Source organism: Chiroxiphia lanceolata, chromosome 19 (assembly GCF_009829145.1).
Source record: "Chiroxiphia lanceolata isolate bChiLan1 chromosome 19, bChiLan1.pri, whole genome shotgun sequence".
NCBI classification, from domain to species: domain Eukaryota; kingdom Metazoa; phylum Chordata; class Aves; order Passeriformes; family Pipridae; genus Chiroxiphia; species Chiroxiphia lanceolata.
In genome coordinates this window covers 8806160-8820736 of record NC_045655.1, presented here as the reverse complement: position 1 = coordinate 8820736, position 14577 = coordinate 8806160, and the positions used below count along the sequence as shown (strand labels likewise).

The 14577-nt window shown below is 46.3% G+C and overlaps 1 protein-coding gene across 7 annotated transcripts in view; it reads right to left on the bottom strand.

Annotated features, from left to right (window-relative positions):
* The window catches only part of RHBDL3 (rhomboid like 3), a 60956-nt gene that overhangs the window by 5477 nt on the left and 40902 nt on the right, over nucleotides 1-14577 (bottom strand). For all 7 annotated transcript variants that reach the window (XM_032706898.1, XM_032706892.1, XM_032706894.1 and 4 more), the window contains 4 exons: nucleotides 9166-9390; nucleotides 8287-8435; nucleotides 3984-4096; nucleotides 1500-1600 (listed from right to left, as the gene is read on the bottom strand). In XM_032706898.1, the coding sequence (XP_032562789.1) occupies nucleotides 1500-1600; nucleotides 3984-4096; nucleotides 8287-8435; nucleotides 9166-9390 (588 nt within the window). The remainder of the gene's footprint in view (nucleotides 1-1499; nucleotides 1601-3983; nucleotides 4097-8286; nucleotides 8436-9165; nucleotides 9391-14577) is intronic.

Genomic DNA, 14577 nt, shown 5'->3' with positions numbered 1-14577 from the left:
CAAGAAGTGAGCAAAGACAGAGAGGGGGAAAGAAAAGTAAAAAAACCCTTCCACCAGAACTGGAAAGGCAGCAAAAGTAATTTCAGATGATAACAGAGGCAGTGGATAATGTGGAAATATAGATGCTAAGGTTGCAATTGCTAAATAAATTTGAAGGAGGTCTGAGTAGTGAAATAACAAACCACTTTGTGATGTTTGAAGAAGTCTGGGAAGGTAACTGCTGAAGACTTTCCACACACCTCTGGCAGAGCCTCTTCCTCTAAAGCAACCTTTGTTCCTATGAATTGTAGTGTTAAAACCCCTGTGTCTGCATTCCCACCCTGGGAGGCAGAGGAAGCTCCCTCCTGCTTCTGTTGGCACCGTGGCAGGGAGCACAAATCATACTAAAAATAGCTGTGTCTAAGGAGGCAGTTCCCCAGCAGAAACCCTGTGGTACAGGGTAGCCCCTCTCCTCCACTCCCTGCCTCTGCCAGCCCTCAAGTGTCCCAATTTGGACACCAGCCCCAGCTCATTCATGCTCTGAAAAGCTTGAAGATGGCAAAGGAGACCAATTCTGCTCAGGAAATCACTCATTTCCCTGCTTCCAGCTGCTCCAAAGTCTGTCTGGAGCAGCACCATTGTGGGGCACAGCTGGAGCCTGCTGACTGCACTGCACACAAGCTTTAAGTACAAGGTTTTCTTTTAGGCTCGACTCCAGGACCACCACACACTCACATGTTTGCCAGCACCCATCCAACAGACCATCTTTCTCTGCTGCAGCCAAACCATGTTATCTTCCCATTCAGAGCCAGGGGAGGAGGATTATCATCATTTTTATGGTTATTCTGCTCTGGCATTGCTGGCACAGGACAGACATGCACCCCTGTGCCACCACACACAGTCCTCTCTCAGCAAAGCCCTTTTTGCCAGTGTCAGCTGAGGAGTCCCCCAGGCAGATGTGCTGGGCTCTGCCACCACCTAGTGAGGGCTGGGATGGAGCTCCTGCTTCCACCTTTAGAGGAATGTTGCTGCTGCTGTTTACTGACCTTTGTGAAGTATTTCATTAGGTGAAACAGCCAAAAGAGGCATCACTAGATCACTCCAGTCTGGGTTTTACAAATGGAGATAAGGGACATTCTGCACACAAGTCCACCGAGTACTAAATTTCTTTAGATGCCCACTAAAATTACACGGCACATGCAGACAGAAACAAGTCTGCACCTTCTGCAGAGCCAGGCAGCTCCTTCTTCTCAAACACTTGGCAGCCCTTGCAAGGATAGCTGATAGTCTGGAGAACACTGATAAGTCTTGGATTACCAGCACTTTTGGCTTCTCCTGGTGAGCTGCCAATCATCAGGGGACCGAGCCACCAGCCCCAGTGTCACATTCCTATTGCAGGAGCACACCACTGAGACAAGACTTAACTCTGAATGACCAACAGCTGAGCCAGGCCTTATTTCCAAGCCCTTTGGGCCACCTGGCTCACTTTGGAGAGGTCAGACAGTCCTTCTGGTACTCACCATCACTATATTGGCCAAGTGAGCGGAGACAAGAGCATACACACCTCCAGAGGAGCCCACCACTGGCGCCCTCATGTCAGCCACTGACACTGCCAGGGACCCTGCAGAAAGAACAAGGGTTTGGGACAACTGCCAGCCAAAAAAACACACCTTCTCCTCCCCCACATCCCTGCTACTGCCTGGTTGTGCTAATTGCTGCAGGTCAGTAATACAGAAAGAGAAACAAGGGGGAATCGATTGGCTTGTGGAGCCAACCCAGTCCTGTAGAACTGCCAAGACAGTGAGTGATTGATTCCTCTGCACCTACTTTAAAAGCAGCCAAGCAAGGCAGCAAAGTATCTTTAGACCTGTGCTACAAAAAGGCACTTATACCCTGATTGAAATAACAAGGAAGCAGGAGACAGACAAATGTCTGTGTCCTGTTTCTCACCTGAAGATAAAATAGAAGGAGCTCCCATGTTGGCAAGACAAATATTTGCACAGGGAGAAGGAACTCTGGACTTGTAACTTAGCATAGGCCTCTGATCAAAGCACAGCCTGTTACTTTTAAAACTTCAGAGTAAAACCAGCTAAAAATATCCTGGATGGGGGCAGGAGACACATGACAGCAAAGTGACAGGTCAATCACATAAAGGCACCACTGGTAACAATGCACCCAAACACAGACGCTGCTTCTTCTTATCCCAGCTGGAGGCTTGGATCCACTCAAAGCTCCTTTCATTGCCAAATTTAAGAGTAATTTCAGAGCTAGAGAAACAAAGGCAGACTTGGTGTCACAAGACAGGGATAATGAAGATCTTTTTGATGAGCAGGAACAGGAAAAAGACACTTTAGCAAATCTTGAGAGAGTCTTCGGTAGTACATAATGTAACGAACTTCTGTGCTGATTGCTCAGCTGATTCTGGGTCAAGAAAGTGCTGAGGTTCCAGCAGCTGACTGTGCTGACAGCTCCCTCCTTCACTGTATGGCCCTGAGACTCCTCAGCTCCTCAACACTGCCATTAAGGAAGATGTTAATGAGGAATAAAGGAAGGAGTAATGAGAACTCACAGTTAAGTCCTCAGACGCTGCACTGAGACTCTCAATTTCAGCTTCAACGTGTTTCTTAGTAATGTCAGACAGATGAGAAAAAACCCATAAAATTGTGGCCCACATCTACATTTTACTGTTTATTCCTGACTGTTTAGGAGCTGACTTATCCTTATATTGCTACATCCTCATCATGAGTATATCTACTTCTCTCTCTCCTGGCACATATCAAAGAATTAAGCACGTTTCACAACTACCTAACAACTCCAATGGGTATCAAGGGATGTTTTTCTGTCTGGCACTGTCTGGTCACATTTGTAGTTTCATTCTGCACCAAGAAAGGAAGTTTTCCCTTTCCATTTGGCACTTTCTTCTAGAATTTATATGTCATAAGGTGGGAAAGGCAAGCCCATGGCCTCAGGAAGGTGAGAGGCAGCTGGAAACTCGCAGTGTTCCCCTGGGAACACTGCAGCAGGTTCAGTGTTCCCCTGCCTCCCTCACCTGGCACAGGTGAGTGTATTTACACACACCAGTGAATCTTCAGGCTTTGGTGGATGTATCTATGCAGAAAAGCTGGGAAGTTGCAAATTGGGAACCAGTGAGTGCTTTTTAAAATCACAGTCCAGGGACAGTGGAGCTGGTCTGCTAATTCCTTTCTCTGCATTAAATAGTGTGGTGTTTGTACTGGGCCTAGTCCTGTGTCCTAGTCCAATTACTCTTTCCACAGTCTCTCTCCTGGAATGTAGGATTTATTAGTACCCAACACAGCCCATTTTATAAAGGCTTTATCTGCTCATTACGGAAAAAAAATAATTACGTAGCTGGGAAAATACACCCAACCAAACACCATAAATCTGGAACTGAGGCAGTCAGTCATTGTCTGAGTTCCACCATGAAGCTTCTGGTTGTTCTCACACCCTCCTCCTGTTTTAATTAGATGTTGATCTATTGTCAGCTAACTTCCATCACCTCCAAACTGCTGGAAATTCCAAACATAAATAAAAGCAATAGAGCACAAGCTGAAAATCAATCAAACCCCATGGCTTCATGATCAGATGAATTTTCCAGACTGCTGTGCACTGCTCACAACCTACAACCAAATACTTCCTGCTTACTCAGGCTGTAGAAAGCTGATAGGACAAATGGAGGCAGATCTGGCACAGGACCAGCATCACCTCCACATTCAGCAAGACCATCTAAAATAAGGCTATTTTAAAGCAGCAGGTTGTTGGTGCTTTTTTAGGAGGTCTCCTAAACGCAGAGCCTGTGGCTGGATAGAAATAGATGTCCAGCTGTACTTCCCACTTCCAGCCCCCATAAGGATTTCAATGCACAGAAGATCAGTGACTGCTCTTCTCCTGATCCCAAATGTCACAAAACATTTCTCCTGCACCAAAGTCAGCACAGGCCATTTTCAGCTGCTTCTCCACCCGGGGCATCCAGAGGTGTCACCTACCTGCCACAACTCCTGCGACGTACACGAAGCTGATCCTCGCGGCTCCGTGCACCATCTCCAGGGGAACCCCCACCAGGAGCTGAAGGACAACATTGAGTCCAAGGTGTTCTATCCTACAAGGAAAAACACCAGTTGTCCTCTCTTCCAATTCTTTGTCTACCCTTGAGGCAGAGATATCTTGGAAAGAACAATCAAACAGCACCTGCTTCACGTAAGTAGATTGTAACGCTGGGAAAAACAATGGTTCCAGCCCAGAGCTGGGATGTTTCTTCCCTCCTTGCTGCTTTTATCTTTTTCATATCCACCCAGGTCCTTTCAGCCAAAGACCTCATAGAATGTTTGGTTCTTAGTCAGAATTTTTTTTTTCTTTTTTCTTTGTTTGAAGGGGTTAAATGACTTGTCAAAAAAAAGCAGCAAGATGGCAGCAGAGCCTGGAACAGAAGGGAGAAATTTGACCTGCTCTTCTCCTCTCCCCTCCTAATGACAGAGCCTTTCCCTGCACATCACAGTGCCATGATGGGGAGGGGTTGTTAAGTCAAGAATGAGGTGAGTCTGGAAGTTCCAAGGCAGTTGAACCATAATGCTGCTAACAGTGTGTGCTGTCTGACTCTTTTCCATGCCTAATTCCATGTGATCCTGGTCAGAATGGGAAGCACAGGGTGTTCTGATCTCTGGTCAGGGGCCAGGTGTATTCACTGAAGCTCTCTCTTCACCTACCCTTGTTTTCAGTACTGTCCATAGAAAACTCCTGCTGAAGACCATGGGAAGAGCTGAGAGAACCCTTGGAGAAACCCCCCTGTCCCACTGTGCAGAGCCAGCTGCAGCCTGGGGGCAGAGTGGGACAGCTCCGATGTGCAGGTTGGGTAAAGGCTCCAGCACAGCAGCTTTGGCCTGAGCTGAATCAATAGTTTCAAAGCAAGTTCTTTGGTGCTCTAATCAATATAACTTAACAAAACTGTCCTGCCACTTTTCAAAGCTCTATACAAATACTTTCCATCTGCAGGATCTTCCAGTGAGGTAAAAACAGCACCAGGCCCCTGAACAGGGTCCTCAACACCGAGGTAGTGCCTGAGATTTAGCCTGGGCTCACAGGGCTGTGACATCCCACTGGAGCCAGAGTATCCTGCTTTTTGTGTGGAGAGTACCTGAGTCTGCTCACAAAGCAGGTGGATCTAAATGACACAGTAGTACCTTAACACAGAAGGCCAATGTCTTTGGGGGGAAAAGAAAGCAAGGTAGCTAATGCTTTGATAACCTACATCCCATTTTGCACAAGAAAAGGGTGGCTCACAGGCAGCCACCAGCAGTCTTTGGTTTAAGTTGTATGCATTTCCACTGTTTTGGTCTTTTTTTCATGTTACCATAGCAATTTCCCATATACATCAGGGAAAAACACTGCTGGTGAGATGCAGTAATAACAGAACAGTCTCATAAATGAGAATTTAAAGTTGGACCGGAAAAAACTGCTAGAAATGATACTGCAGGAAACAGTCCTTTCCTGACATCTTAATATTTTTGTTTGCATTGAATTTCTCTCCAAAGATAAATTTCTCTCCTGCACGAGACACTCAGCACTGCAATTTGTCACCATGGAAAGCTGCTGCATGGAACTGAGTTCTTTCATTCCCTTCCTCAAGGCTTTGGAAGCCACTGGACATGGTCATACTCTGGCACTTGCTCTGGCCCTGCGTGTTCACAGAACTCAGGAATTGGATTAGGAACAACCAGGAAAGGTCAGACTGAGATCACAGAGAAGAGTCAAAGCATCCCAGTGCCCTTTCCCAGAGGGGAGGGCAGAAGCCTTGGCTGGCACACAACATCATGAGGTGCCACCTGACATTCTCACACAAAGCCCTGGGTCTGATTTTTCAAAGGAAGTTTTTGTAAGAGCTCAGCAAAGTTTATCCTGGACTCTAAAGGGACTGCTCTGATTCACAGCTGTTCTTAAAAGACTTCCCAGGAGCAATCCCATTCACTTCTCTTCCCCATCATGATAAGAGCTTTGAAGTCAATAAGAACCCATAAAATATAATTACCCTTTGCCAGTGCTGAATGTGTCATTCTTGAAATGACAATTTCATTGATTTATTAAAGACTTTCTCCTTCCCTGGGACCAAACAAATGGGACTGAGCATCAATGCAAGTCATTAGTTATGGCAGTGATACAAATGTGTGGGCTTCAGATAATCAACGTCTGCTTTTCATGAAAGCAGAAGGGCAGAATTTACAACTTTGCCTTTTCAGCCTTGGACAAAGCTGCCTCCACCAGGACCAACACATAGCTTGTACATTTTTGGAATCTTTCTAGAGGCACAGCCAGCCAAGCCCTAGCAACTGCTGCCTTCCCTAACACCTTCTGGCTGCCACTGGCTCTTCAAAAAAAGACCCGGTGCACTAAATTAAGGAGCAGTCCACATTTCCATTTAAAAGTCTCAGCTGGAAGCAGGATAACAATGGACCCATGGCATTGTGTTATCCTCCCGTTTGAAAACGAGAGGAGAATGATGGGCATCCACTAAAAACGTTATTACCTTTCCAAGATTTATCGGTTTTCCTCCCGAGAAAGGAGCTTCACACACAGAAGTCAGCAATAAAGGAACATTTAGCTTAACTCCACACACTGCAGATAAATCACGGGGTTTATTGCTCCAGGGGGACTCTCCATTGTTTTTCAGGCTGTGTAGCTAAAGGATTTGGAATCCATCAGCACAAGGAGTCCTCTGCTCAACACCTTCCCCACTGCTCCACTCTGGGCCAGCCACAGGGGTGACATAAACCTGGGAGTGTGTGACATAAACCTGGGACTGTGAGCAATGCCAGAGTCCTGCCTGCTCCAGGGAAGGGTCACCTGGCACAGCTTAGGGAAGCAGGACACAAAACCTGTCCCTGTGCAGGTGCTTCTCTGCAAACAGATCCCAAAGCAACCTGTGGTCGTGTGAGTGATGCAGTGAAACACCACCAGCAGCAGCAGAAAGCTCAAATACAAATCAACATTAGCTAAAATCAAGTGCTCTTTCCTTTTCCAAGCCCAGTTTTCCCCCTGTCCTCAGCAACAGAAATTCCCACTTCTCATGTTACAAAACCAGCCCTGTGTCTAAGCCCAGCAGTCTCCTCTTGCACATTGAAAACTGTGTCCAGTGGATTCCTTGGAGGGACTCAACACACAGAGTACAGATTTTGCCATGTTCAGAAGTTTCTTCTAAAAACTTTTTCCTACTCTTCCCTGGAGTGGAGTCTGTTCTGTCCTGTGATTTTTATCCAGAGATCTGGGGCACATTTTGTGCTTCAGGGCAATTACACCCCAAGGCAGTTATTCCACGGCAGAGAAGAGACATCAACATATCTTCCATCAGAACCATGGAAAAAGAAAAAGATCAGCTTGATCTTTCATAGAAGAACATTGACTGATGGGAAAGGCTTTCTATTTAAGAACAAAGGGTCCTTATGCAGTTTCAAACTCTAAACTACTGCTGAAAGGCTTGTTGCTGTAATTTTTTCAATGACAGAATTAAAGAAAATTGCGATTATCTGCCAGGAATGTGTGAAGATAATGATCTGAGAAACTGCTCTGAGGGGGTAGAGTGTTTTGTACAGGGATGAACTTTCCTGTGGCACTCACTCATCACCATGGCATCAGAAACATCACACAGCTAAGTCTGTTGGAATTTTGGGAGGGCTAGAAGAGAGTTAGGATCCCATGCCTTGTATTCATGGACCTTTCTCTGTCCATGTGGTCAGTGGACTGGCAGCTCTTTGGGAACACTGGTGTTTGTACAGTGTGGACCAACTGGGAGCTCAGTCTTGGCTTCCAGGCATTACCTCAGTCCCTGCAGGAGGGACATTCCTCAGTGATGACATATCACAGGCACATCTAAGTGACTTTTCCAACCCCAGCTAGGCAGTCTAGCAAGAACACATCCTTGGAGTCCTTAAATACCAGTCCAGCATCCTTGCAGACTTGTCCTACCACCTGCACAGCTCCTTTAGTGGGACACTGGGCTTGGACCTGGTGAGTTTTGGGAAGGGTACAGCAAGATGGTGCCAACACTGCTGGGGAGAAGAGCAACATCTCTGAAGTTCCTCGTTTTGCCTTCTCCCTTCAGAGAGCTGCAAAGGGTTGCCCCCCACAGCTCAACACTCCACAACAGCTCCAGATTTTTACACACAATATAGAATTGATTTTTAAAAATTTATTTCTGAGCTGATTCTGTCACTTCCTCCTCCTCCTCCTCCTCCTCCTCCTCCTCCTCCCTCTCTCTGGGGAACCTGGCCTGTGGGGAATCTCCAGTTTGTCAGTACTCACCCTGCATGCATGAATATGTAGGTTAGGTACCTCCAAGCCTGAGCACGGAGCTGGGGATGGTACAGCAGTGCATTCTTCAAGTACAAGGGGTGGCTGACTTGCAGCACAAATCTGTCTAATACCACTCCATTGTAAAGAAAAAAGGCAACCTAGAAGAGCAGAGAGGTTCCTTGGTGAGCAAATGCCTTTTCTCACTGAAAAGCACTTTGTAGCTCAAAATCATTGAGAAATAAGTTGCATATACAATAATTTTTCTCTCATTTGACAGCACCACACAGCACGAAAGTTCCCTGTTTTGAGGAACCTGCAACACATTGAGGTAACTCTATATATGGCCTTCTGTAACACACCAGCCACTGAGTCAGGAACTCAGCACCCTACCGATCAGGCCCATGTTATATCCTCCTCTCTCCAGCACATTACTCAGTAGTTGTCCTGAGATCTCATCTGGGCAACAGATGAGCAGGTCAGAATATTTAACCCAGTTTCTCTCCCCTCCTCTTTCTCTCTGTTCACGGAACAGAGGCAGCCATACAAAAATTTGTCTTCCAATTCCATTATTAAAATACCAGTTTCCTTAGAACTGTCCAATTTTCACTCCTCAGAAAGTTTTGCTGTAGTTTCCCAAGTTCTGCAGTGTCATACACAAATTGTTTCAATGACAGGGCTATAGTTTCCCAAGTTCTGTCATACACAAATTGTTTCAATGACAGGATCACAGTTCTACTTACACACACCCCGACAGGGAACCGAAGTGGCCACGAGCTTCATGTTTGTCCTTGCCTGGATCTAAACGAGTCCCACTCTGACCCTCGTTTGTGCCCCAGCAGAGCCTTTGGCAGCATGGGGAGGGTTCCCAGAGGTTTTTGGGGTACTTGCCTCCACAATAGTGATGGTGATCATGAACCAGGGCGGGGGGCAGCAGGTGTAGCTGTCGTAGTACCACTTGCGGTCGATCTCCCGCGGCAGAGTCTCGTAGGCCACGTGCCGGATCAGCCTCTGCGAGAGGCTCAGCCCTGTCTCCTCCAGCAGGGCCTTGCTGCACAGCCTCCTGTTCCCCTGCAGGATGGCCTGGCGGAAACTGTTCGACCTCTTGTTGCTCATCTGGGTCAAAAAGAAAAGGAAGAAGCCATGAGGGCAAAGCAAGGCCTGGCACAACCACCCCGAGAAAACAGCGCCGGTTTGGCAGCAGAGAGACCCCACCAGGTTGAGCTGTAGGAACGGAGCCTCAGGATGATCCAGGGAAAACCAGTACCAGGGGTTGCCATGATGATGCCAATAAATGAGGTGAGGGCACAACAGAGGCTGTTGATGCACCTGGCTGAGCTCCCTGGCCCATTCTCCAGCCTTCACCAGCAGTTATCACGATCCACATTCCTGTGTCCTCCATCCCTGCTCAATGTCACTTCCCTGCACTTGTCATCTCTTGGGGCAGAAAGTTTCTCTAGTGTAGCAGCAGGTACATTCACAGCACCTCTACCCCTTGTGGCAGCAGTTGGCTCTGGGCAAAGAAAATCATCTCTTTGTGTAGAACAAAACTGCACAAGCAACAGCAACAAAACAACAAATTAATCCTGCGTACAGGCTGTCTTAGCTCCTGTAAGCCTGGAAGTCTTTACAAGGCTTCTTTTAAAAGTTATCCTCAGAGGGGGCAGGTTCTGAGATGGAGCAGGCTCACAGTTAATTTGTATATACATTATCATCTTACATGCATAGATTTAGCTGTCTATCTTTTTGAGCACACACTTTCCCAATTTGGATGCATAATTAAAGCAATTGCATTTGCAAATTAGGCAGATGGAATTTTATGCCGAGCCTGCTGGGGGCGGGGGAACAAACCAGGTCTGAAAGAGCTTGCTCCAAGATTTGGATAATTGCTAATTAGCCCTGATGTCAAACAAACCTCCTGCATTAGAGTCACTGTATGTACTGGCTGAATCTTTGGCAGGAAGCTCCAAAGCCTCACTGTGCACACAGACCTCTGCAGAGGGACCTTTTACAGTAAACAGGCAGCAAAGTAAACATGACAGCCTGGTCCTTCTTCTGGGAGAACTGCTAAATGCTCTCAGCAGCATCTCCAGCCTCCCAGAACTGAAGAAGAGATGACACTCACATCATTGCCTCCCAGTTGTCTTGGATCATGCTGGTTCCAGCTGATATCCCAAAGCCAGTAAAACCCAGTGCCCAGTCAGATGGGGAATAGCTCCAAGCTGGACCAAGCTGCTTAAAACACAGTAATCACTGCAGGGAACCACCTCCTGTTAATCAGTGCAGGAAGGCCAGGGGCCATCTGAGGTGATGGCACTGCACCCACTCTCCCAGCAGCTTCCCATCCCTCCTCAGCTTCAGTTTGCAGCCTGTCCCTCCCAGAGGAACACTGACAGGGAACTGATGTTCTTAATTTTTTAAAAACTTGGGAAAAATTTGTTGTTGTTGCTGTTCTCTTTGAGTTCTTTCGGTGAGAGGGACCTTCTACAGCCCACATAGAAGCTGACATGAGAGCTGACTGCCAGGGCCAGGGCTCAAGGAAACACCACAGTCCTGGCCCTACTCAAAGAACCCCACAGGCCTTTGGATCAAGTGAGGAGGAGATGGGTATGAGGAGAGACAAGAGGATTAAGTCACTACTGCTGCTCTCACCAGCTCTTAATCAGAAGCCTGTTTCGTTCCTCAGACTGACTTTGGAAGACTCAAGTCTTCCTAAACGGAGTCTCGCATATGGTCACAATTTGCTGACTTGATTTTGGAATTACATAATATTGGTATTTATGAGCCAAGTACTTAATCATCAGCTGAAAGAACACTGGGCCCATTATTGGCCTGCACATTACTGCAGCTCCAGAAGCCCATGGCAGCCCATCCCACTTCTCTTCATGCAACTGGTCTGTGACTTCTGTAATGAGTGTGATAATAAAGCTGCAAGCAGATGGGCACAGCAATCTGTGTGTGGAGAGCGAAGGTAGAAGTGGGGAAACAACACATTCCCTCAGTCCTTCAGGCCTGCAAAATGTTATTATGCAGAGAGACAGAAACTTCCCTTGCAGAATAGCCAAGCTGACCTGACTGGTGCCCAGGAGCTGCCACCTCTGCCCTTTGGCATTACCATATCCAAACAAAGCCAGGCTTAGTGCTCCAGCTCCACTCAAAGGCTGGGTTTGGTACCTCTGTCCAAAAGGAAAGTATTTTCCTACATAGACACGAATCTGTCTTCAACACTGAAAACATCAAAACTTAGGATGAGTCCTCGCTGTCTAATGTGGGACAGTGGCAAACTTTGGGAAGGTGCAAAGTCTGGAACCAGGCTGGGCTAATCTGCAGCCTGCAATGGGAGCTGTCCATTCCCTCTGGCAGCCCAGCTCCTCTGTGTTCCTTGGCCACCTGTACTGCTGTGGCTCCCTCAGATAATCACACAGCATTTCCCCCATCTCCAGTTTCACAGCTTGTGTGGGGCACAGAACCCTTTTATGGCTTTCTTCAGCCTCACTCAGGAGGTTTTGAAAAACCTGGATTTCTGCCCATTACGTATTGCACCTCTGAGGCTGGTCTGGAGCTATTTTTAAACACACCCAGCTCTGTGACAGGCCTTGCATTCAGCTCTGATCCTCCAAGACACAGAACACTAAATCAGAAGTTAGCACAAGCTTTTTAAAAGCCTCTGCCAGCTCCAGTTTTATAACCCACTTTACTTACAAATGCAACCTCTCCAATCAATTTTGCTTTCAAGATTCACATTTATTTCCTTTCCTCACTCCTCACTTCTACAAAATGCTAATGTGGGTAGAGCTGGCTTTTCCCAGAGCTCATAGCTCAGCATCAAGTTCATCTGTCACAGATGTTCACATCCTCTGAGTCAACCTGGTGGCACTTTCCCAAACAGTATCAACTGGGAAAAAAGCAAATACCAACATCCTGATTTGGTCTGACCAAGCAGTGGTTACTCAAAAAAAAAAGAGGCAGAAGAGACCAAATAAATTATCCTGGTCATTGCAGGGGTCTTCCCTGCTCAAGGTTTTGCCTATTAAATGTGCCAGTCTTAGACCTCCCAGCACTCCCAACAGAAAAGGCAAACCACTTTCAGATTCCAAAGTTAGTTGCTTGCAGGACAAGACCAACATTGTGCTTCAAATAATGTTGTGTCAGAACATGGCAAGTTTGAAACTTCAAACCCCCAATGCCTGTTCCACTTTCCATGGGTGCTGGGAAGGATTCCACAACTGAAATTAATCCAGATGAATTTTCTGAAGCAATTTTTTAAAAAAAACCATATCTTTATAACATTTCCCACTCATGTGTGTATTTTAGACATGCACACAATTAAAACTACCATTTAAGCTGACATTGCACTTCTCTGGTTTCAAATATATGTGACTGAAAACAGGTGAGGAATCATGGCTAGGGATGGAAATTTCTATGCTAAGTTTCACTTTAATTGGTAGAATGATTGTTTGCCAGACTAGTTTACTTGGAAGAAAGTCCTCTCTTCTGCTGCTGTTTTTAGCCAGTATCTAATGGACTTAAGTTTAATTGTCCTTGAATGGAGAGCATCTTAAAATATCTTTCTGTGCCATATTACAGAGTCTTACAAGTCCATGGAAGTGTTAAAACTACAGTGGGAATTCATTATTTTGCTGTTTTTTTCCTTTAGGATCAGACATGATAAATTCCTATAGACTGATGAAGCTGTAAAGGCCAGTCAAAGCCTCCAGCTCGTTTCCCACTTACAACATTCCAGGATCCACTTTGGACTCACTGCTTTTGTTTGTGGGCTGCAACACAATCCCAAAGTATTTTATCCCCTCAGCCAGTCCTGCTCTTCTCTTCAAACACCTTCACAGATCCCCAGGATGAGAGAGTTGGCATTTAAACCTTCACCTTTGTATTTCTACTGCATCCACGAGCACAGACCGTGAGACTCTGGGAAGCCACTTCATCTCCCTCACCCCCAGATTTTATCTTGTTTTTAAGACTTCAGCAATATTTTGACACAGTAATGCCCCTTTGAATGTCCTGCTCAGCAGCCTATAGCACAAGACACCCTTCCACTAACACCTAATCATGTTCCAGCCTCTTCCATGGAGTAAGAAACTCCTGCAAAGATCCTCCTCTCGCCTTCTCTGGTGGCCAACAGACCTGCCCATCTGTCACTCATGAGGGGGAAGAGTAGAGGCTGCAGGTTCCTTGCTGCCCTCTCCAGTTTTATTTCTTCACTTGAAGAGGCAGGATTTGCAGCCTGGCAGCACACTGAGCAAGTCAGAGGGAGTCACAAAAACTAAGGGAAATCTTTCTCTGAAGGGTAGAGTGTGCTGCCACCAGAACAGTTTGGATTAGGGTGACCTGAGTATTGTTACACAGTGCTACAAAAATGAGTGCTGATCACTCAAAATGAGGTAGAATCATCTGGGAGCCAGCAAGGCCAGGGAAAGCAAACTGGGTGGTAATCCTTGATCTGGAAAACAAAGGCTGTACATTTAATTAGCTAATACATTTTGTTCATTACTGAGGTGCTACATCAGCTTCAAGTTACTACAAAGCTACAGCTCCACATTTCTGTTGGAAGCAGAGGTGTTTTCTTTTTCCCAAGTCACATGAACTCTGTCTCAGAGCTTACTGCTGACTTCTTTAGCTCCATTCCAGTTCACAGGGTGTTCTGTGGAGTAGTCCAGGAGTGCCAACAGCAACTGCTGTTCAGCAAGGATCCAGCAAATAACATCTCAGCTGTAATTCCCTCCTGGCTTGTCTCCTCTCTAGAAGCAGCAAAGTTGGTTAAACACCTTGGTCCGTTGTCTCCTCCTGTGGCCTGTGCTGCTCACAGCCAGAATGTTCTCTGTGCATTTTTAGTGTCTCTCCCTATGCAGAAAAGCCACCAGACAGCAGAGAGGCACGAGATGCCTCCACTTGGACAGGAAACACTTTGTTATTCTGCACTCTCAGACACAGGATAAGAAGCCCCATCTGAAGCTGCTTTGTGCTGTTCTTGCAAGTCCCAGTGCAGAAACAGAAATGGGTATGATTGCAGCATTGTGTTTTACAACTACATGAGATGAATTTCATGCATACAGAGGAGCAGGAATTTCCAATGAGTTGCCTATCTGATTTTTTTTCAGCCTTTTCTGTTTGCAGATCACACCAGGAGCCTTCAGCTTCCCTGAATTTATTCATTACTCAATTTATTTCCAGAGTGATTTCCAGGGTCTATTCTCATATTGCAAAACTTCCAATTTCAGAGATTTAAGGTGTTTGCCTGAGCTGAGAGCAAGCACATGTGTGGACGTCCTTATTAAGGTCAGGAGT